The 22,091-nt window shown below is 58.1% G+C and overlaps 1 protein-coding gene across 3 annotated transcripts in view; it reads right to left on the reverse strand.

Moving 5' to 3' along the window:
* GFRA2 (GDNF family receptor alpha 2) overlaps nucleotides 1-20,940 on the reverse strand; it is a 96,706-nt gene extending 75,766 nt beyond the window's left edge. The window contains exons 1-3 of one of the 3 annotated variants that reach the window (XM_060301227.1): nucleotides 20,165-20,940; nucleotides 14,771-15,044; nucleotides 8,805-8,888 (exon numbers count right to left, since the gene is read on the reverse strand). In XM_060301227.1, the coding sequence (XP_060157210.1) occupies nucleotides 8,805-8,888; nucleotides 14,771-14,912 (226 nt within the window). In that variant the 5' untranslated portion in view covers nucleotides 14,913-15,044; nucleotides 20,165-20,940. Of the gene's footprint in view, nucleotides 1-8,804; nucleotides 8,889-14,770; nucleotides 15,086-18,792; nucleotides 18,928-20,164 lie in introns of those variants that run through there. The other 2 variants (XM_030832648.2, XM_060301228.1) reach the window with 2 other exon arrangements.
* Between the last annotated feature and the right edge of the window lie 1,151 nt (nucleotides 20,941-22,091).

Below are 22,091 nucleotides of genomic sequence, written 5' to 3' on the forward strand. Positions count from 1 at the left end.
ATGGCATGCAAGGGATGCCTCGTGAATCTGAGGGATGGACTCACACACACGCCGTTTCTGCAGAGAGAGGACCTAAGCGTCCAGAGTCCAATGACATCACCTCCAGGCTGCAGGAGGCCGAGAAACACACACATAAGGTTCAGTCTGCTAATTTTTGTTGCTCAGGAGAAGGATGGCCTTCCATCCCTCAGGATTCACCCCGACCACTGTTCCCAGGGCTTCCCGAAGAGGTCAGAAAGAGGCCGAGGGCAGCGCTTGTTCCCCAAGGGAAGGGCCACACACACCCCACTTTCCCATTCAGGCCTCTCCATCCCTGCCTCCTTCCCCTCCTTCCCTCTCCACATGCAGAAGGAGGCCACTGCCAAAACCCATAAACACACATCACCTGACACACACACACCACACACATACATACACACACACACACACACACACACACACCACACACACACACACACATAACACTCCACACACACACACCACACACATACACACACACACATCACCCCACACACACATATAACACTCCACACACACACACCACACACATACACACACCACACACACACACACACCACACATCACCCCCCACACACATATAACATTCCACACACACACATACATACCACCCATGTGCGTACCACACACACTTATACTCCCCACCTACACACACATACACACTTGACCCCATTCAGATCTGTTCCTTTCTCTACACACTCACGGGCTTAAAAGAACACATTAACAGAAAGAGAAAAATAAATACCGTATGCTAACACATATATATGGAATCTAAAAAAACAAAAAGAGGTTTTGAAGAACCTAGGGGCAGGACAGGAATAAAGACGCAGACGTAGAGAATGGACTTCAGGACACGGGGAGGGGGAAGGGTAAGCTGGGATGAAGTGAGAGAGTGGCATGGACATATATACACTGCCAAACGTATAATAGACAGCTAGTGGGAAGCAGCCGCATAGCACAGGGAGATAAGCTCGGTGCTTTGTGACCACCTAGAGGGGTGGGATAGGGAGGGTGGGAGGGAGACGCAAGAGGGAGGGGATATGGGGATATATGTATATGTATAGCTGATTCACTTTGTTATACAGCAGAAACTAACACACCCTTGTAAAGCAATTATACTCCAATAAAGATGTTAAAAAAAAAAAACACGTTGACAGATCGGTTGGGAGGAGCATTCCCAGAACAGTTACTCAAATCCTACCTTCCACCCGGATAAGGTGAGCATGGCTCAGGGTAAGCCCGAGGAGCATGCCTGGGGCAGGGCCGGGGTTGGGTGGGGCCGGGGTGGGGCGGGCGGACCAGAGCCCTGCAGAGCCACCTCAGGAGCCATGAAAGAGCTGGCAGACCCAGCCCAGAACCGCCCACACACACACACAGACCCCCGCTGCTGGCAGAGCCTGTCTATCCGCCCAAGGGGAAGAAAGTAGGTGCCCCTAGAAGATGCTATTTTTTTCTCTTTGTTTTTCTTTTTTTTTTTTTTACATCTTTATTGGGGTATAATTGCTTTACAATGGTGTGTTAGTTTCTGCTTTATAACAAAGTGAATCAGCTATACGTATACATATGTTCCCATATCTCTTCCCACGCAAGAGGGAAGATGCTATTTGAAGGGAACCAGAAATACCTTTCCCCCGCCAAGACCTCACCCCAACCGTGGCACCTGAACTTCTACCATTAAAAAGCCTCTCTTTGGGGTTAAATTTTGTTCTCTCCTGGTTGTTGTTGTTGTTTTTAATCGCAATTTCTTCCTTGGACATGAAGACAACCAAACATGAAGCCACCGACACCCTGCTCACGCCTTCTGCGAGCAAACCCTTCTCCTGGCTGGGGGAGCCTGGGGAGGGGGGCACGGAGAAGAGGAAATGAAAGGGAAGAGGGGAAGCGCTTGGCGCCCCTGATGGAGTAACTGGCATCCTCCTGTGGGTTCCAACTGCTGACCAGCGCGGCCAGGGTCACGGGTCACCTGGCCTGCCCTCCCCACCTCTCCCTGTTCCCATAGTCCCTCCTCCCGCCCCACACCCTCTCCTGGGCCATCAGACAGTTCCTCCCTGAAAGGGGGGGATGTAAGAGGTGACAGAGCTGCAGCTAAGGCCCAATTTTCATTGACACTCAGAGTCTCTGACAGCTGTTAGAAGAAGAATGTGATTTTGAAATTTAAATAACATGCTTCTGCATTCAGCTCAAGGAGACAACCTGAGGATAAGCAGTTTATCGCCCGAGCCACCATGCAGGTGGCAGGGAGACAGGCTGCCTGCTTCCTCCTCTCCTCCCCTGCCCTCTGTCCCCAAAGCCCCACCACCTCCTCACAGGGGCCGCCTCAGAGTGGGGTCTCTGAGAGGCACCAGCCGACCTGCTGGACCTTGCTCGCCTTCTGCTCAGCAACCCCAGGGAAGGAGGGGCTGGGGGCACAAAGGCTCGGCAGCCCCTCAGCGGAGCCAGGGAAGGGAGGGGGGCTCCCTGGGCATCCAGCGGAGTTAAGCCAAGCCCGACCCTCTCCCGGCCCCTACATGGCCACTCAGGCAACCTTCACAGGGGACTGACTCTTGAGCCCGGGGCTAAGTTCCTCCCCACAGACCCAGCCCCAGAGCCAGGCTGTCACACTGAGCTCTGTCCCAGAGACTTCCTGGGCAGGAGTCCCAAGGGAGGAGAGCCCAGAGACGCCAATCTCCCATCTGCCACAAGGTCTCTAGTCACTGTCATCTGAGCCCACCAGGCCCAGAAGGTATGCGGTTCCTGCTGAGCCTGGCCGGGCCTCCGAGCCATGATGCTATGATGCTGCCGGGAATGTCATTCCCAGATCCCACTCTCTCCTCTTCCGAGACTTTGCTGACTTTCCCCGGGCACCTCCTATTGCTGCCTCCCTTGAGCTCTCAGGGTTACTCTACCACCATTGACAAACCACCCAGTGGGCGTCTAAGTGGTGTCCGCCTGCCCCACAAGCCAGTAAGGACACGGTCTGGTGCCTTTCAAAGCAGCATCTTACGTAGCGTCTGCACCACACGGAGATCCGGCCCCAGCTCCACCTCTTCCACGAAGCCCTCGTGAGCTTTCCTTTCCTTCTCTAAACCTCAGGGCCACCTGACAGGCGGCGCACACGGGACGCCTCAGACTTGCCTGGACCTCTTAGCCACCCTCCCTTGTGCAGCGCTAACAGCTCACACTAAACCACTAGCTCCCCCAGCCCCCGACAGCGTCACCTGTGGCCACCACCTAGGGTGCTCCTGGGCTCCGGCGCCCTGTGGGGAGCCGTGCACACGTCATCACCCATCCTTACAGGGCTCCATTTTACAGATGAGAAAAATGAGGTTCAGAGTCAAATGACCCACCCTGTGGTCAACCAGCTGGTAGGGCAGGACCAGGATTCAAACTAGGACCAGCAGGCCTCCAAGTCCACAACTGCCCTCTAGTCCAGGATCCTCCATGGATGGGGTCAGGAGCACAGCACAGCACTAGACACCCAGGGGAACACAGAGAGAGGCGTGGGTGCAGTGACACAGAGACCAACGCCCACAATCAGAGGGTGAGTGCTGTAATAAGAGCCAAGTGCAAGGGCACAGAGTGGGAGGGTGGTATCCCTCAGGGGCCATCTGCAAGGCTTCTTGGCAGGGGTAGGGTTCCCTCCTCTCCTGAGCCCCCAAAAAGGGGACCACTGGAGCCTCCAACTAGAACATCCCCGGGCCTCTCCTGGCTCCATCCAAGCAAGATGACCCACCCCAGAGGCTTGCGGCCAGCTGAGGCTGTCGCCACCCATCGCTTCTTCCTCCAACCCACAAAAGGTCCGAGCCCAGGCCTCTCGCCAGCCTCCCTGTGTCCCCACCCAGTCACAATGCAGCTAAGGCCACAGAGGCTCAGCAGTAGCCCCAGGGACCTACTGTCCCCTGCAAATCGCCCCGTCACCTCCCACTGCAGCCCCCACCCAGCACTAGCATGGGTGGAAGGCAGCCTCACGTCACCAAAAGCCATGCAACCATCTCCCGGATGCAGGCTCCAGGCCGGCCCTAGCCCAGCCGGCCAATGGCCTTTGGAGAAATCACTCCACTATCAGTTCTAAGAAGCTACGTGTTTTAGTGCAACGTGCCAGGCACCGGACCAGGCACCTACCTGCACGTTCTCATTTAGTCCTCACAAAACCCGGGCAGGTAGGTTTTGCTATCAGTCCCGTGTTGTGTAAGAAGAAACCCGGGCTCAGAGGTGAGGCCCCTGCCTGAGGTACGCACTGAGCAGGGATAGAAGCAGGACTGAATCCCGGTCTAGTCCATCCCTTCCCTTGGGGCCTCAGTTTCCCTTTTTGTCAGGTAAGGGGTGAGCTTAGATGATCTCCAAGTCCCCCTCCAGCTATAGAAAAGACAAGACATGTTTGCATAAAATACGCTCCACACCCATGTATCTCCAATGCCTGCGTCGGATGCCCAGGGCCCCGGGGGCCCCCAGCCTCACCAGAAATGCAGAGGCCGCGCTCGCTGACAGCCCGGCCCACACCACCTGCCTGTCGCTTCTCCCAGTCCCTGAGGCACAGCCCAGCGGCGACGGAAACCACTCTCTGGCCCTCCCAGGCCTTTCATCCTCACTCTGATGGTCTCACCCCACGTGGATGGAGCAGTTCCCTTCCCTCACTGCCCGCATCACCCCTCACAACCTCTCTCCGCCTGAAGATCTCTTCTTTCCCTAAGAAGCCTTTCTCTCCTCTCTCCACTTTGTTCCATCCTCTCCTGCCTCCCAGATGGGACCAGCTGGGATTCAGTATTCACGGGGTCCCAGGCGCTCGGGGAGGGAGGGACTCCACCCAAGGGACCCCTCTAGAGAAGCGTCCTCGGCAGAGGGGATGGCTGTCACTTTGCCTACATCCATCCTCATGGTCTCCTCTGTATCAACCAGACCAGTAGCCATCCCCTTCTCACTTTACAAATGTAGGCACTATAGCTCAAAAAGGCCCGACAAGGCCTCCAGAAACACTCCGTTTCCTGTTTCCAAGGGCAGTTTAAATTGCTAGAAACAGGACAAACCTCATTAACAAACTTCATTTCTTCTCCGTGAAATCTCCCTTCCCATCTATAACGCTAGGGCAGGACATCTGGATCCCTCCAACAGCCCTGTCCCCACTGTTCAGGCCAGAGTCAGACTGCTCCCCTCCCGGCCTTGGACTTGGGCTTAACTGGACACCAGGAATCCCAGACCCAGTCACTGATCCCAGCGCCTGTCTCTGAACTGAGCAGACAAGAGGGGAGGACTTGCCCTTCCCCCAGGGCCTCAGCATCAGAGAGTGTTGGGGGAGTCCCAGCAGCTTTCTTTGCCAACAGAATCCCAGCTGGGCTTTCGAAGAAGCCCAACAGAGAGAGCAGGCCAGCAGGAAAGAAGAAAACACATTCCAGGAGGCCCCGAATTCTCAGACGGTAGCAACTCGGCCCCAAAGATACAAGAGCACCCTTCTCCAAGTCCCTGGGCCCCGACTGGGGGAAGTGCGACCTAGAGGAGCCCCCATGGCCCACACCGCAGCCTCTCCACACAGAGATGGCGGCGGGGCGGGAGTGGGGGGGCATCCTGGAGCATCAGTGCGGGATCTGGGGTCCCCCAGACCAGGCTTTCCCAGGCAGCGAGCCGCAGGTGGGTGGGTGATACATGCGCCCAGATATTGACCCCTCAGCCCGCAGGGCAGCCAGGCAAGGGCCTGTGACCACCGGAGCTCCAAGCTGCTCTGCTCTTCCTAGATACCAAACAACACTGCCGTTGTCTGTGCGCCTCAATGGGGAAAAGGCTGCTCTGAGCCCACCTCCTCCTTCTTCAGAAAAGAAATGTAAGGTCCGGAGCAGGGAAGTGACCTGCCCAAGACCACCAGCTCATCTGTGGCAGAGAATGAGCTGGAATCGGGGTCCCGGCTCCCCATCCAGCCTTCTTTCAGCTGCGTGCTCCCCACCATGGCCCACTTGGTTTCTTGTGGCTGGGCCAGGGTCTCCCCACCCAGCTATGGACCAGAGTTTCCCCAGATAGAGCCGCCCGTGCAGCAACTCGAGGGCTGCTCTGGGTGGAGCAGGGTCAGCAGGGGCAATGAGGGGGAGCCTTGCCCTCACTGTGGGGAGTGGTCCCCAGAGCCCAGGGATCTACAGTCATGTGGGGCCCAGTTCCATCTGAGCAGCAGGTAAAGAATGCTGATTCAGTGAACTGCAGACCAGTAATCTCCTCATTTGTCTTGTCAACATCTTTGTCCCACAGAGTGTCAAGTCCATTATGGAAAGATTTTCTGCCGGGAAGATACTTAGTGTCAGTCCAGGAAGCAGCAGGGGCCTGAGCTCAGGTGCTGACCTCTGACCTTCAACCTTCAGGGGGCAAAAGCCAAAGCCATTTCTTCACTGGAGGTAAACCCAGTGGCTCCCGCCCAGGCAGTAGCACCTGAGCCCACGGTAGGGTGGGAAACGGTTATGTCGGGCCGCTGGGATTTCCCCATCACAGCGTCCTCGCACAAACCATCTCCTCAATCTGCTGGAGCCCCCTAGCACTGTCTCAAGAGGAGTGGCCCAAAACTAACCAGGAAATGTGAGAATCAGAATGTCTGTGCTAGGAGGGGCCTCAGTCAGTCCATCACCCAGTTCAGCCCTGTGGGATGGGCAAGGCTTGTCACTGCACCATCACAGCGCCACAGGCAGAGGCAGGATGGGAACCTCGGCCATCACCCCACTGCGGGGTATGATGATGAGAGCCCAGGGCAGGCCACTTAATGCACAGACCATCTTCGAAGTCACCATACCATCCACCAGTAACCCTGCCCACCACCAGGGCCCAAGGTATGTCCAGATGGTCACCCTTTGGCCAGTGCCTCCCTTCTCATGGGGCCCAGGATTTCTCCCACCAGTACATGCGTATCATCCTATCTCAATCCCTTAGAGCATGCTTTCTCAATGGCAGAGGAGGGTATCACCCCCAAGGGAGCAAAAACAGGCTCCTGGGTAGGCAAAAAAAAGGTAGATATAACAATGGTTTGTGGTCCTCCAAAACTCAACCCTACCTGACAAAACTTTAATACTTGGCATTTACTATGGACTAAATTGTGTCCCCTACCCAAACTTATATGCTGAAGCCCTAAACCCCCGATGTGACTGTATTTGAAGATAGGGCTTTTAGGAGGTAATTAAGGTTAAATGAGGTCATAAGGGTGGGGCCATAATCCAGTAGGACTAGTGTCCTTATAAGAAGAGGAAGAGACCTTTCTCTCTCTCTCTCTCTCTCTCTCTCTCTCTCTCTCTCTCTCTCTCTCCCCCCCCACCCCCCTCTCTCTTCTCTCTCTTCTCTCTATCTCCCCACTCCAATCCCCCACTTCCTTCCCACCCATTCCCACCCCTACCCTGTGAGGACACAGTGAGAAGGCTGATGTCTGCAAACCAGGAAGAGAGCCCTCACCAGAAACCAAACCTGCCAGACCTTGATCTTGGACTTCCAGCCTCCAGAACCGTGAGATAATAGACTTCTGTCATTTAAGCCATCCAGTCTATGGTCTTTTGTTATGGCAGCCCAAGCAGACTAAGACAGTATTTCTCTAGTTAGAGAGAATTAACTTTTCTCCTTAGAGGGGCAACAATGAAAACAAGAAAAAGTTTGAGAAACATTGTCCTAGAGAGTTCTTCATTTGAAAGGGCTTAGGGTCTCACTGGAGAATCTTTCATTTCACAGTCTAGAGTAGTTCTTCCCAACTGGCAGCAGCTGTGCCCCCAGGGGATATTTGGCAGTGTCTGGAGACACACTGGGTTGTCACATCTTGGGGGACTGCTACGAGTGTCCAGTAGGTAGAGGCCAGGGATACTGCTAAACAGCTTACAGTGCACAGGACGGCTCCTGCCACGGAGAGAATTACCCAGGTCAATGTCGATAATGTTGCTGTTGAGAAACCCTGCCTTAGAGCAAAAGAAACTTCGGAAGGTTTTACATATTGCCACAAAGTGCCTGGAAGCCTGAGGCCTGGGGCCCGCGAACAAGCCCACCCTGGCCCCCTTTAAGCAGCACTGGTGACTCCAGGAAGCTCATCCCAGCCCCAAGAGTTCCCCAAACTGGAAGGTCCTCCCTAGTGCCCGAGCAGGGGCAGGCTGCCCTGGGTCACCTGGGTCACCCAAAGGCCAGAGGGAACAAGGCCAAGAAGAAAGAACCAAAAAGCTCACTGGGCTCCTATACACAGACCACAGCAAGCAAAGCTAGAGCTCAAATGGGTCTTCTCACTCCCCAGGCAGGCCAAGGCAGGAGTGGCCAGAGAGCAGAGGCTCTCCTCAGCGGGATTCAAGAAGCAGAGCCCCCAGGGGAGAGGGGAATTTCAGAGCAGAATGGACGATGATGATAGGAACGCCGACAACCACGGCTAATGCCTCCCACGCACTCGGCAGCATGCTGAGCCCTGGACAGCCATTGGTTCACTCTGACCTCATGACCATCCAACGAGGTAGGTACTCTCGCCTCTGCACCAGAGAGGAAACTGAGGCATAGAGAGGTCGAGTAACTTGCCCAGAGTAGAACAGCTGGAAAGGACCCAGCCAGGCAGGACAGGTGACGAAATGGGAGAGCAATACCACGTTTCAGATTCAAGATCTCCTGCACGGCAAGCTCATTCTAGGCAATTCCCTAAATGCTTTATGCCACACACAACCTTGTGGGTGGGTGTTACGGTTCCCTCTTTACAGATGAAGACCCCAGGCTCAGAGGCGCTCAGGGACCTGCTGGCAAGCCGACACCTGAGCCAAGCCCCGAGGCCTGATCCACCACCCACGGGGACCAGAGCAGGTCTGGCGAGGCCCCAGCATGAGCCCACTCACCTGAGAAGATTGAAGCAAGCCTGAAGATGTCCGAGAGGCGGGCAGTCACTGGCTCGTAGGGTGAGGCTTCATAAAACTCCTCACCTAGAAGAGAGAGGAGTGTCAGGCCCAGGCTCACATCCTGCCCAAAGTGCTGCACAGGGCAGGTTAGGAATGAAATGCTGCACGTTTCACGTGAGCAAGGTACTTCTCTCCAACCAGAGCAGGTCAGAACTGCCTAACACATCTCCCTCGTGACCTCTCTGCATGTCCCGGCCTCTTCTAAGGACTTCCGAATGCTCCTGGAAAGACGGCACAGGGGAGCTGGAACCCTGTGGAAGGCCAGGTACAAATCCCAGGATCTGAAGCCAAAGGACCCTCCACAGTCGTTGAGTACAACTTCCTCATTTCACAGGGGAGGGCTCTGAGGTGGCCAGAGAGGCGAAGCAACCTGCCTGAGATCACACAGCTACTCATGGCAGAGCTTGAGCTGGACTCCAGCCTCACACCAGCATTCTCTCCCATCACACCAGGCTGGCTCTGCCCAGACTTAAGGGGACAGGATTTCCCCTTTGCTTCCCACCATGCCACCAGGAGAATCTGACTGGCTGAAGGTCTGCTGGGTGGAGGCCTGACTGCGGCTCCTGTCTTGACTGACTCCCGACCCGTCTTCCCCTCCACCTGCTGCTTCTCAGCCCTCTCCTCCAGGCTCCGGGGTGCACCAGAGGCTCGGGGAACAGACAAGCAAGCGAGTGACAGGAGATAAATGACACAAGGCTGCCCTGGAGACCCACCACCACCTCAGCGGGACTCCAGCCTCCTCTGCCAATGCCTCGGCAGCAAAGGAAATATCCTCTTGAGACATGACGGCGAGGAGAAATCAATGGATAATCACTCAGACTGTGTGTGTGTGTGTGTGTGTGTGTGTGTGTGTGTGTGTGTGTGTGTGTGTGTTGAGCAGGCGGGGGAGACAGATGATGACCACAGCCTCACACACTGATTTCCCATCCACCCGGGGCCCAGTGTCATGGGCAAGTACCCCCGCCTAAAGAGCAGCACGTGGGGCAGCACCCCTGGGGGCCACCTGCAGGAAGGAGCCGGCCCCCAGAAGAGGAGCCTTGGAATCTGCTTGCAAGGGGCTCGTTCAGCCAGGCCCCCAAAGTCACCCACAGGCTAGCCCTCAAGGCTTAACCAGCCCTCCGCTGGTCCACGGACCAGGCACCTGTCTGCTATACCAGGCAGACCCCCCAGAGAAGGGTACAGACCCCCCAGAGGACGTGGAGGAAGAGCACGCCCCCTGGAGAAGCAGCCCCGCCCTTCACTGTACCTCACAGGAGCACCTTGGGCCCTGCCACACCCAGCACACAGGGCACCTTACGCACAGGGGGTGCCCACTGGTACCGGTCAACGGACCTAATCCAAAGGTTACCCTTTCCTTCAGGCCTGTCTCCAATCCCACCTACCCCCGGGGCATGCAGGGTCCTGGCAGGCCTGCATGATCTCAGCATCCTCCACTCTACCGACCGGCACTGGAGAAACTCCCTGTGGTGGGGTTACCAGCCATGCTCTCTGCTGCAGCCAAACAGCACAAGCGTTTAGGAAGCACTTTTGCAATAAAGATGATGTTGTATTGTGCTGCCTTCGTGCCAGCACTATTAGAAGCGCTTCAGATGTACTAACTCATTTAATCCTCTTAATTTCTCTAGGGGATAGGCACTATTATTCTCCCTATTTTACTGACAAGGAACTGGGGCACAGAGACACTGAGGTACTTGCTCGAGGTCACACAGCTAGTAAGTGGCAGAGCCTGGTTTCAAACCCAGGAAGTTGGCTCCAGAGTCCAAGTTCTTAACCATTATGAATACTGTCTCCAAAAATAAAAAGTGTTATTGAAACCAAATTGTTCTTAAACAAGTACTACTGTTGCTTAACTTTTCACAGAGCAACCTTCTGTGGGCTGGACTGCTCCCCCAGAGCAGGGTCTGTCTGTCCCTATCGCATCTGGCATAGCACCGTGCCTGGGTATGGTTAGTACGATTGACTAGGAGGCGACAGGGGATGGATCTCTGGGGGAAAAGAGCCTCTTCCATGACCGCGTGGGAGGGGCCCGTCCTATTTAACTCAACTTCCATCTCCTGCTCCTGCAGCGGAATTCACCAGCAGGAAACCCAAGACCTGCCTGGCAGCCAGACTGAAGCCAAATGCAGGATACCAGATTCCGGGGCCACGACCTGGGAGAGGACACGTAGGAGAGGCCTCGGCGCTTCACGTTGGCAGGACCAGGATGACCCTGAACTTCAGCATCGCCTTTGGAGAAGGCAAGAAGCCTGGTCCCCTGGGCAGCCAACAGTGACAGCCCCACCGTGTAAATACTGGTGGTTACGGGGGTGGTGATGGCAGAGGGGAAGACGGGCCCAAGACCACAGCTCTCCCCCAGGGCAGTGGAAAGGGGTCCAGATAAGGAGTCGGGGGCCTGGTCCCACCAGCTGCTTGCTGTGTGCCCTGGGAAGCCCCTGACTCGCCTCCCTGCATCTCAGCTTCCCCGCCAGAATGATCCCGAGGCCCTTTGCGGTTGGGACTGTCTAGGAGCCTGGCGGAGGCCACAATCCTGCCACCGCCGGCTCTGCCCACACGCTGAGAGCCTCAGTCTGCACCGCGAGCTCAGCCTCAGGTAGAGGCAGAAGGTGGAGCCGAGTCTCCGGGGAATCGCAGCAGGAGAAGGCAGAATCTAAGTGCAAACCCACATGGGTCTCTCCTCTCCGTGATCCCCCACCCCGGCCCAAGCCAAGTTATTAAGAGTCTTAAGGAATAGGGAGGGTGTGCCTGCAGCCTCCCCAGGAGCCCACTCACCCCACACCAGGAATAGCCCCCTCTCAGGAAGATCCTGTCCCTCAGAGGAACACCACCTGCTGTTAAAAAGCCTCTGGGTTCCTCCAGTCAGCCCTGGATGGAAACCACCTCTAGCCCCAAGACCCAGGGGGAGGGGACTGTGCAATCTGCAAGGGGTGGGGGCCAGGGGTCTGAGGAAGGAGAAAAGCAGGGGTCTGCCTTTCTAGAGTGGGACCAGGGGAAGGGTCCCCCAGCCAGTACACACCAGCACAGGGACCACGGCTTCCCCAGTGCTTTCACCCTCTGAAGCACACAGTAGATGCTTAACAGATATTTGTTGAGTAAATGAACCAACAAGCCATCTCAAGCCTTGGAACGGGGAGAGTTTACAGTCAGGCCCTCCTGGGTTGAAAGGGCCTTGAAGACACAGCAGGAGGCAGCATAAAATGCACATTATGCTTCTTGTTATCATCAAACTGCCTCATCGTCCCGGCTCCGAGCAAGGTCCCGGGAGCCCTGATGCGGTGCCCACGGAGCCAGTCCGATGGGAAGGTTCTCAGGCGGCCCGCCCAACTCTCTAGCCGGCAGCTCTTCCATCCCTTTCCTGTCCATCCTGCAACCACAGCAAGCCCACCCACCTTCCGCCCAATCCCCCTCGGGCTGAAACCGAAGGCTGTCAGAAAGAAAGCAAAAACCTAAACAACCCAGCTGGCTGAATCGGGGCCTTTAATGTTCTGGGCACGGAGTCAGCTGGTGTGGCGGGCGGGGACACGGCTCCTTGTCTCACGGAGAACAGAGTGCCCGTCTCTGTGGCCGGCTCCCTCTCTTTGCTAACTTCTAGTTCTAGGACTCCAGCATTGCTAGCAACGGAAGAAGTGACCACCCGATTCATGAGGAATTACTTTGTTACTAATGGTGGTAACACTATTAATAATTCCATGCCCGCTTATTCCTATTTTCAGGGCACATTTGAACCCTCGAGGCCACTGCTCAGGAACCTCTCGATATCCAGGCCCCACCCCGGGCCCAGTTTCCTCCTCCCCCTCCAACAGCTGGAGGCGGTGCTGCCCCTCAGATCCTAGGCTGACGCCTCCCCGCCCCCAAGGGCACAGATCCACAGAGCACCCCTCTCTCTTCTTCCCCTCAGCCTCTCCATCACTTCTATCCTACCTTAGAATTTAAACTGCTCGACTCTCTCGCATCTTTAAAAAAAAAGTCATCCTTTGTTCTTCTCCCATCTTCACACCAAAATTCAAGAAGTTGGCCACAGTCATCACTCCCCTCTCCCCGGCTCCCAGGCACCCCCTAAGCAGGCTTCTGCTCCCAGCAGCCACCTAAGGCGCTCACCCCAAGGGCATCAGGGACCCTTTCCGAAAACCCCTCTCCTGCTGGGCCTAAAGTCTTAGAGGCTGGTGACCCTCCTTCCTCTGAGAGTGAGTCCCTCCCGAGGTATCCTACTGTCCCTCTTACCTCACCCCCAGAGCCTCCTTAGTCCTCCTTGCAGCCCATCTTTAAATGGCAGTGGTCCTGGGGGCTCTGTCCCTGACCTCCTCCCAATGTGACTGCACCCACTCCCTCGGCCCCAGTTACCACCTGCAGTCTGCTGGCGACTTCTAAATCCCTATGTCCCGTCGCTCTTCCTCATGTGACCCCCAGCCCTGCGTGCCCAGCTGTCTGTAGGGCGGGGCCGATGAGAGGCACACACCCCAGAACAAATTCACATCTCCCAGCCCTCCCCCCACTCAATACCTTCACTGTGACCAGCCCCATCACGCACCCAGCTGCCCAAGACCGAAAACTGGGAGCCCCCCGACTCCTCTGACCCTTCCCCAAGACCTGTTGCTTCTACCTCCTGGACAGCTCTTAGATCCTTCTTTCCTGCCACTGTCCTCATTCAGCCGCCAGCATTCCTGGCCTGTATCACAGCAGTGGCCTCCGAACAGTCTCTCCCATCTACTCTCTTCATTGGAACCACGTGAACTTTGTCCTGAAGCACATATCCATCGTGTAAAACCTTCCAGGGGTGCTGCCCACCAGATCCGTACCCCTCCCATCTCTCCTCCCCCATCCCCACTTGCACCCGCCTCTACCACACTGAGTTACCTGAAGGTCTGTAAGTGAGTTCCACTAACCTGAGTTACCCGCAGGCCTTTGCCCAAGCTCTCCCTCCACCTCCCATACTCTCCCCATACACCTTCCCCAGGTAACTGCAGCTCGTTCTTGAATCTCAGCCTGGAGGCTGCCTCTTCCAGGAAGGCACTTTAGATTTTGTAAGAAGGGGTTTGATGCCCCTGCTCAGTGATGCCGCAGCACCCAGTGCTTTCCACTCACATCACCAAATAACAGATAACTGTCACCAGATAACTTCTCTGCATCCCCCCCGACCAGGAGCTCCACGAAGGCAGAGGCTGCCTCAGCTGTTCTCAACTGTTGCCACAATGCCTAGCAGCTGGTAAACTCTCAATAAACAGTTGGTGCATTAATAAGTGAATGCCTGACCCCGGTGGCCAGCAAATCCTCCACACCCCAGTCTGGAGGGGGAGGAAATGGGGAAAGTGGCTGTCCGGGGAAAGGCTTACAGGTTCTGCCTTGGGCCTTGGAGGCGGGCCTGCCTAGGGCTGTGGGACCTGCTGCCTTCACGCCGCTCAGAGCTCTGTTGAAGGTGCCTAGGCCAAGCCCGGGGTCAGGAAGCCACCTGAAGGGCAGGCCTCCTGGGAGCAGGAAGGCAGGAGGGGGGCAGCAGGGAGCGGCAAGGGCTGGGTTGCTCTCGTGCAGACCTCACAGCTCCACCTTCACGCCGCCTACCCCTTCTCACTCCTCTGTCCCCACTTGTCCATCCACCTGGGTACCCTTGCCTCACCTTCTCTCGTCACAACTGCACACACACGGCCGTCCAACCAGCCCCGGTTTACTTCCCCTCCCACCACCTCACCGTCTCTCCTCCCCACCTCCTCCTTCGTCTGCCTCTCCAACAACAGCTGCCCTCCTAGGCTGGGCAGCTACCTGCTCTGGGTTCTAGGTTCCCAGGAAGGTGGAGAGAGAGAGAGAGCTGTGGCCACTCTGCCCCGTTACCAGGCCCTCCCGCTGAACCTGGGCCCCAGGAGGCCCTCCCATCACCCCACCCCCAGCGTGCCTCCCATCGCGGCCGGCGGACTTACCCTCGGTCAGCCCCAGGTGGATGCTCCAGTAGATCTGCAAGCACTGCAGCTCCTTCTTCATGCCCCGCTTGCAGCGGCAGTCGTACAGCGGGCTCTCCTGCAGCACCTCCAGGGCCGCCTGGCACTCCTTGTTGGCCAACATGGTGTTGCGGTCCCTGCCGGCCAGGCACTGGCGCAGCGTGCGGTAGCGGGAGCTGCAGTTGGATTCGGCCGCGCACAGCTCATTGGCCCGGACACAGTCCACTGGGGGGCGCCAGCCGTGAAGCTCGGGGCCCTGCGGGGAGGAAGGGCTGGCCAAAGAGCGGAGGGTCTCGTCTGGGTGGTGGGGAGGGAAGACAAGCACGAATGAGGGCCGCAGTCTCCGACCCCAGAGGCAGGCCTGGGGGCTTGGGCCCTTCTGGGAAAGTCACACCCATTCTACTCGGCACAGCAAGGCCGACTCAAGGCTGCCTTCCCCAACAGACAGCAGGTCGGAGGAAGGGCCGCTAAAGGGTCCCAAGAGTCCACCAGCTCTCCTCAGACCCAAAGGAGAAAAGCTGCCCTCTGCCCTGGTCCTACCAGACTCTCTTCTGGTTCCACTCCGTAGCCCTGGGCCCAGGAGCACAGGAAAGCCAGAGGCCCCAGCAAGACCACAGACAGTCTAAGATGCCAGGAAGCCAGAGAAGGATGCCACAGCCTCAGCAGAGAGCTGGCAGCTGCAGGGCCTCCTGGGGTGGGCCGAGGGGGCATCTCACTTTCAGAGCACCCAGACCTCCTCCCAGCAACCTCAGGTCCAGCCAGAGGTCCATCCACCACAGCCTCTTAGAGGCCGGAGTCAGCCCCTGCATTCTACCCTGGGGAAACTGAGGCCCAAAGAAGGGAGATGACAACTCAAGGTCACACGCAGGCCGAAAATGCCCCTCTAACCCCCCAGTCTACCCATTCTGAGTCCCCAGACTTCCCGAGGAGACAGGGAGAGACAAGCATGACCCCATGGTCTGAGCCCAGAAGGAGGCGCTCCTCCAGGGGGGCTCAGCCCTCCACACCCTCCTGTCCCACAGTGCAGCCAGAGACAGAAAACGTACCCTACGGACAAGTTCCACCCCAGGCCCCGCCAAAGAAAATGCTGCAGACCCAGCAACTCCTCCCACCACACCTCCCACCCCCACACACCTCCCTCTCTCCCTCTCTCCATCGGGCTGTCTCTCTCCCTTTCTCTCCCCTATTTCTTTTTCTCTTTCTTTCCTCTCCTCCCCACCCTCCCCGAAACCCTCTCCCCTCTGTCTCCCCTTTTTTTTCTTCTTTCCAGAATGGCCTCGCACACAGCCCCTCGCCTCCCCAACGATGAACAAGCAGGAATCAGCCCACCCTCCTCACCCACGGCCTCAAGTGTCCAAACCCACGGTCCTCGGAAGGGAAGAGGTCAAGTCAGGAGATTCGGAGGGGAAGGGCAGGGAAAGAAAGGGCCGCTTGGTCCTTTCAAAAGCAAGCTCCCAGAACGGCTTCCTCTGGACACAGACCTCCTCCCGGTCTCCGGGTCCTCTCCAAGCCCCTCACTCAGATCCTGCCCCACAGAAAACCATACCATGGCCCAAAGCCAACACTGGCTTTTCCGAGACCCAAGGAGTGATCTGGGGGGGTTTTCTCCACTCCATCCTGCCCCAAAACATAAAAAGATCCTAGGGAGAAGTCCCCCACCCCCACCCCCTGTCCCCAATCGCACAGAATCCCCTCCATCTCTACCCAGAACTGCCACTTCTCACTCCTTTCCCCAAGGAGGCCCAGCTCGAGGGGCAGCTACCACAGGGAGACAGCGACACCTAGAGGCAGAGTGCTGCACCGCGAGCCTGTCACTCCCGACTGAGTGCCGAGGGGAAAGGAATCAAGGAATGGGCTCCTGGAGGGCCAGGCCTACCCCACTAGGAGAGCAAGGGGTGGGCCTGGGTTGGAGAAGCCCTCAGGGTCCAGAGCAAAAGACTTCCCTTCTCCTCCTGACCACACCTCTGCCTCAGGACAGGAGGAGCTGAAGGCTATGGCCAGGCTGGGACAAGACCATTGAAGAAACCAGCATGGAATGTGGTCATGGACAGTGGGGCATCTGCCCAGGTGTGGGTGGAGACGTGTCCTCCGCCCGAGCCCAGGAAGCAGCTTTACTGCCCGGCTTCAGCAAAGTCCTGGGTCTCTGAGCAGGACTCGGCTGTATCTGGGCCACCCAGGAGCAGCTGTGTTGACCCAGCCTCACTGGTATCTGCTGCCCCACCTAGCCAGCCAGGTAGCCAGCCTGCTGGAGCCTCAAGACCGGCCCAGCCCTGGGCCTTCCACTGACTCCGCTCACCCCAGCATCCCAGCAGGCATCTCCCCTCCCCCGCTGGCGTCACCTGAGGCTGCACTGTCAGAGGTAAAATGAGAAAGGGGCATCCTACCCAGGCTTAAAGGTCAGGACCTTAGCCTAGGGAACTGGGGCAATAAGGAGCCTTCCTCCCTGCCCTACAGGTGAGGTCTAGAGCCCCAAGGGACGATCCTTATAGAATCCTGGGCTTCCCTCATCCTGCCAGCTCCCAGGCAGGGAAACGCTCTGTAGGAGGGCCGGTGCATCTTCCAACCAAACTCCCTGACTCTTCTAGTCGGAGTCATGACCCCCAGAACCAACCCAGCCAGAGAAAGAAGTCATGGCAACTCGGTGCCTTTGGCCAAGAATTCTAGGAGAGTAAAGGTTGGAAGGTATCCTGGTGATGTTTCCAAATTCTAGATCAGGAGAAAACTCAGATCCCTCAAGGAAAGCAAAGACATGTAGAAGAGCTTTTAAAGACACAGAAGGACTGAGAGGCCACACAGAACTACAGCCACCCTCGTGCATCAAATGCCCCACAAGAGCTAGAATGCCAGGGAGAGGTGGGCCCTCGGACCAGCCCTGATCCCCACCCCCAGCTCATTTTCTCCCTGAGCTTGTCAACACTGGAGGTCAGGCAGGCTGGGCCAGAAAGGCCTCTCCAGCCGCAGACCTCACTAGAACCTTGGGAGGGGCTCACCGAAGGCCCCTGCTCCTAGGAACATGCTTCACTCTACCCCCCCCCCCCACTGAAAATGCCCCCCACCTCTCAAGCTCCAGAAAAGTCTCTCCCCCAAGTGGAATTTCCAACGAACTCCCAACTATGGGTTCCTTGCCAGGAAAGGGCCCTGGTGCTGAAATGTCCTTAGCACCAACCTATCCCTTGTTCTCGACTGGCCTAACCCAGAGCCTTTCAATGCCCTGTGGTCACTCAGTTAACCTCACACCCCAGCTTCGGAAAGGGGCTTCTCATGGGAAGGGAACTGAAAGGCTGTGACCAAAGAGGATGCCGACAGCACCCTGCTCTTTTCCTGCTCTCAACTCCCCACACGCTAGGGTCACGGACACCTGGGAGGACATCTCTGAACGGGCCCCCTACACATACACAGGAGAACAGTCTCTCCTCAGGCTCCTCAGCTGGGACAAGCCTGCCTGCAGCCTGGGGGGCTGGGCCTGGAGGTGACTGCCGGGCCGGCACTGCTCTCCTCCACCGGGGGACGGAGATCTGGAAGACCTGCCGGCCCAGGGTGTGCGCAGCTCAGGAGCAAGCAATCTGGCTGCTTTTCCTGAAATACAATTTTCTTTTCTTCTTGGCCCTGCTCATTCTTGGCCCCAAAAAGCTGCGTTTTTTAACCAGCAGTAGGAGAAAAGGTCAGGTTTCGTAACAGCCCCTTCAGAGAGAGAGGATTGCCAGGAAAGGCCGCAGGAGCACAGTAGGCCAGGAGCACCGACCCAGCCTCCTCCCTCAGCCCCTCCCACCCCGAGAAAGCTGCCCGGAGAAAAGCCACCTCTGGCTCAGGAGGCTGGACCGTGAAGGCCACACCCTAGAGCTCAGCCTGGCCCCCTGGGGAACTCATGCCTGTGGGAGGGGGAAGAGGAGGGAACTGGCAAAGGGCCCAGGCCCCAACCAACATCGATGGGACTGGAAGCCCCCGTCCTAGTCAGGATACTTCTTAGACACCCCCCAGCAAGTGTTTCCGGGATCGGCACCTACCTCCCCAGGCCTTCCCCTCTCCCCTCCTCCAGGAGGGAAAGGGTGCCCTCGTGACCCATCTGGGCAACCTGGCTCACCGCTGGCTACACAGCAGCCCAGGGTGGCAGGAGCAGTACCCACAATGAAGCAGATGTGTGCTCCTTCAGAGCGCGCGTGCGCGCGCGCGCGCACACACACACACACACATACCGTTAGCCTGCTCCCTCTCTGGAGCACCTACTGGGGCAGCAGCCTTGCCTGGGACTCCTGGTTAGCACACAGCCTTGCAAACACCCACTTTTCTTCACCTCCACCCCCAAGAATGCTCCCTCTATACCCCTGTTTCCCAAGCAGCTGAGATTTTGTGTAGCATAAAAAGGGGATGCGGGGTTGGTAATTCGGGGTGCAAAAGACACTGCCGGGGTTCAGGGGCACCAGGCAGCCCCTGCTCGCTGCCCTTGGGGGAGTGGGCTTACAGAATGAGCAGTGGTCTTTGTTCAGTCCAGGATTCTCCCCTCACCCCTCTCCTTCTTCACCCAAGGAAGCAAACTTTGGCCTCCCTCCCATCTCTTCCCACCAGCTATGGGGTCCCCTGCCCCAGAGGTGGCCAAGGGAACACACTGAACAGCGGCTAGAAACACTCCACTCCCGCCCACCCACCTGGCTCGGGTCTGGGCGGGAGGGAGGGCAAACGGTGGGGAGAAACTTGAAAAGTGTTCCAGGGAGTGGAGCCGCTAGGAAGGGGTTCGGAGAGTGGGAAGCGGGGTGCATTTTCCAGAGGTTGATTGGCAGGTGGGGGATGGCTGCCAGGGCTGCCCCCACAGATGTCCAACCGGGAGCTCCTGGAGAAACCCATGTCCTCTACCACGATCGACTCAGGGAACCGCCGGGAAAGGTGGGACTGGCATGATTTTCCTTTCCACGACACTGAGCCTCTCCCCTCCCTTCTCTCTTCCAGATCAAGAGTTGGATTTTATTTTTTTTCCTTAAGTTGCCGCAATTTGAACCCATTATTTTGAGGGAAATGAGCGCTATCACTGCGTGTGAGTGAGCGAGTGTGTGTCTGCGTGCGTGTGCGCGGGGATCGTCTGGGTGTTATAAGTCTCCTTGCCAATCCCCCGCGTAACCAGCCAGCCGCGGCTCCCGTCCCTCCGCCCGCATCCTCGCCGCCAGCTCCCGTCCCTCCGCCCGCATCCTCGCCGCCGGCCCTGCTCGGTTCCCCTACGCCCGGGCCCGGCTCGCCCCGCCGCGCGCTCTCCCCGCCGGTCCGTCCCCCGCCAGCGCCCCGCTCGCCCCCCGCGTTCCCGGCTGCTCTCCAGCGCTCTAACGCACTGCCCGCGTAGCCCCCGAGGCTCCGGCGGACACGCTGCCCTCGCCACCCGCAGATACTCACCTAAAAAGAAGAACAGGCAGAAGGCGTTTGCCAAGATCATGTTAAATAAATCCCACAGTTTTGTTTTGTTTTGTTTTTAGTCTTTCTCCCGTGGATTAAAAAATAACAACAATAATAATAATAATAATAGCCAAGCAGTGATAATCGGCCCCAAATCCAATGCGGAGATCCCAGCTAGTCCACCCGATGAAGATCCTGAGTCCTGCGATTCTCGCCTCTGGCTGGAGGAGGTAGTGGAACGGAGGGCGGTGGGCGGCCTCTCGACGCCCCCCTTGCCCACTAAAATCAAATATACACGTATTCGGATGTATGTCTGCTTTCCAAGCCGACAGCCGGTCCTCAAGTCTGCCCCCCCCTCAGCTCATCCGGGAAGGCGCGAGTCCCCACGGGTCCGATTCCCCTGCGCTTCCCGGGAGGGGACTGGGGAGGTGGGGGAGAAGCGATCTGAGAGCGTAGGGCTGGAAGGAAGCGGCGAGGGTGGGGGTCAGAATAAAGCGCAAATAAGAAAGAAATCCACCGACGGGTGTTAGCGCCTAGGAACAAACCAGCGGGAGCTTCGAGGACCAGAGACCGGAGTCGCTTCTTTCTCACAAGACGACGGAAAGATTTAAAAAAATCTTCTCCCGCTAACCCTTTGCTCGTGTCACTTTTTTCTAATATAATTCCAGTGACCGTGTGTCTCTGCGTGCGTGTGTCTTTCTCTCTCCTCTCCCTCCCTCTCCTCTCCCCAGCTCTCGCTCTTTGCTCCCGCTCTCTCCGGCTCTCCCTCGCTCTCCTCTCCCTCCCCCTTCTCCCTCTCCCTGCTCCTCCCTCCGCCCGCCCCCTTCCCCCTTCTCGGCTCCTTCGCCGGGGCTGTCGCACCCAAGCCCCTCTCCTCCGCCCGGGGCTCGGCGCTCGGGCTCCCAGGCGCTGGCGGCGCGAGGCGCGGGCGCGCAGCGGAGCAGCGACACTCTGCAGCGGCGGCGGCGGCGACAAGGCGGTGGCGGTGGCGCCGGGGAACGTGGGCCGAGAGGAGAGCTCCGCCGCTGTCTCCCTCTGGTCTGCCGCCCGCCCTTCCCCGGATTGACCTGCAGCCTTGCCAGAAACTGACCGGCTCCCCCGGCAAAGGCTCGGGCTCCAGCCCAAACCCACCAAAGCCTCCGCACCCTCCTCCTCCCCCGCCGCGCGCCAATTCCCCCACTGCCCCCGCCCCCGCGCCCCGGCCACCGGCTCACTGAGGCCTGGGGAGGCTCAGCGGAGGCCCAAGGGCGTGGAGTGCCGGGCGCCCGAGCCATCCCGGGGCCGTGGGGGAAGGGCGCTAGAAAAAACACCCTGCTTGGTGGCTAGGGTCTGGGCAGGGGGCTGCACTATCCGCGGGCGGATGCGTCCTTCGGCCAGCGAGCCGAGGCAGAGCGTCTTCCCGAAGGTGCTAGGGAGAAGAAGGATCCCCTCCGGAGCCAGCCCCCAGCGTCCCCGCGCAGCCCGCCTGCCCCGGTCGAGCCCCGCGTACGCATACACGTGTGCTCTCCGCGCGGAGCTCGAGAACTTTCCCCGCACGCCCGCGGCGCGCTCGCCGCCTATACGCCCCAGCGTCGCAGCCCTTCGAGACTGCCCTTCCCCACTTGTCTCCCTCCTCCGGTGCGGGAAGAAGTCTGCCGAGCCGTGACGGCCTGACCTCCTCATCAGAGGCCGGCGAACCTGCCCGAACTGCGCTGGAGGGATCGGGGAAGGGGACTCGCACCCCACCCCGGCGGGAGCGCCCCGGGACCGACCCGGGCCAGGTCTCCGCGCCAGGCTCGGCGGCCGGCGCTAGGCTGCGAGCTGGGCTCCGGGGGGCTCTCCCGAGGCAGCAGGCAGCTACCCGCTTCCTAGGCTCTGGGTGGGGTCCCCTCCCCCTTCCGGGAAGGGGGCGATTGATCCATCTGTCAACGGGCCGGGCTCACCAGCG

This window comes from Globicephala melas, chromosome 6 (genome assembly GCF_963455315.2).
Source record: "Globicephala melas chromosome 6, mGloMel1.2, whole genome shotgun sequence".
Lineage (NCBI taxonomy): Eukaryota > Metazoa > Chordata > Mammalia > Artiodactyla > Delphinidae > Globicephala > Globicephala melas.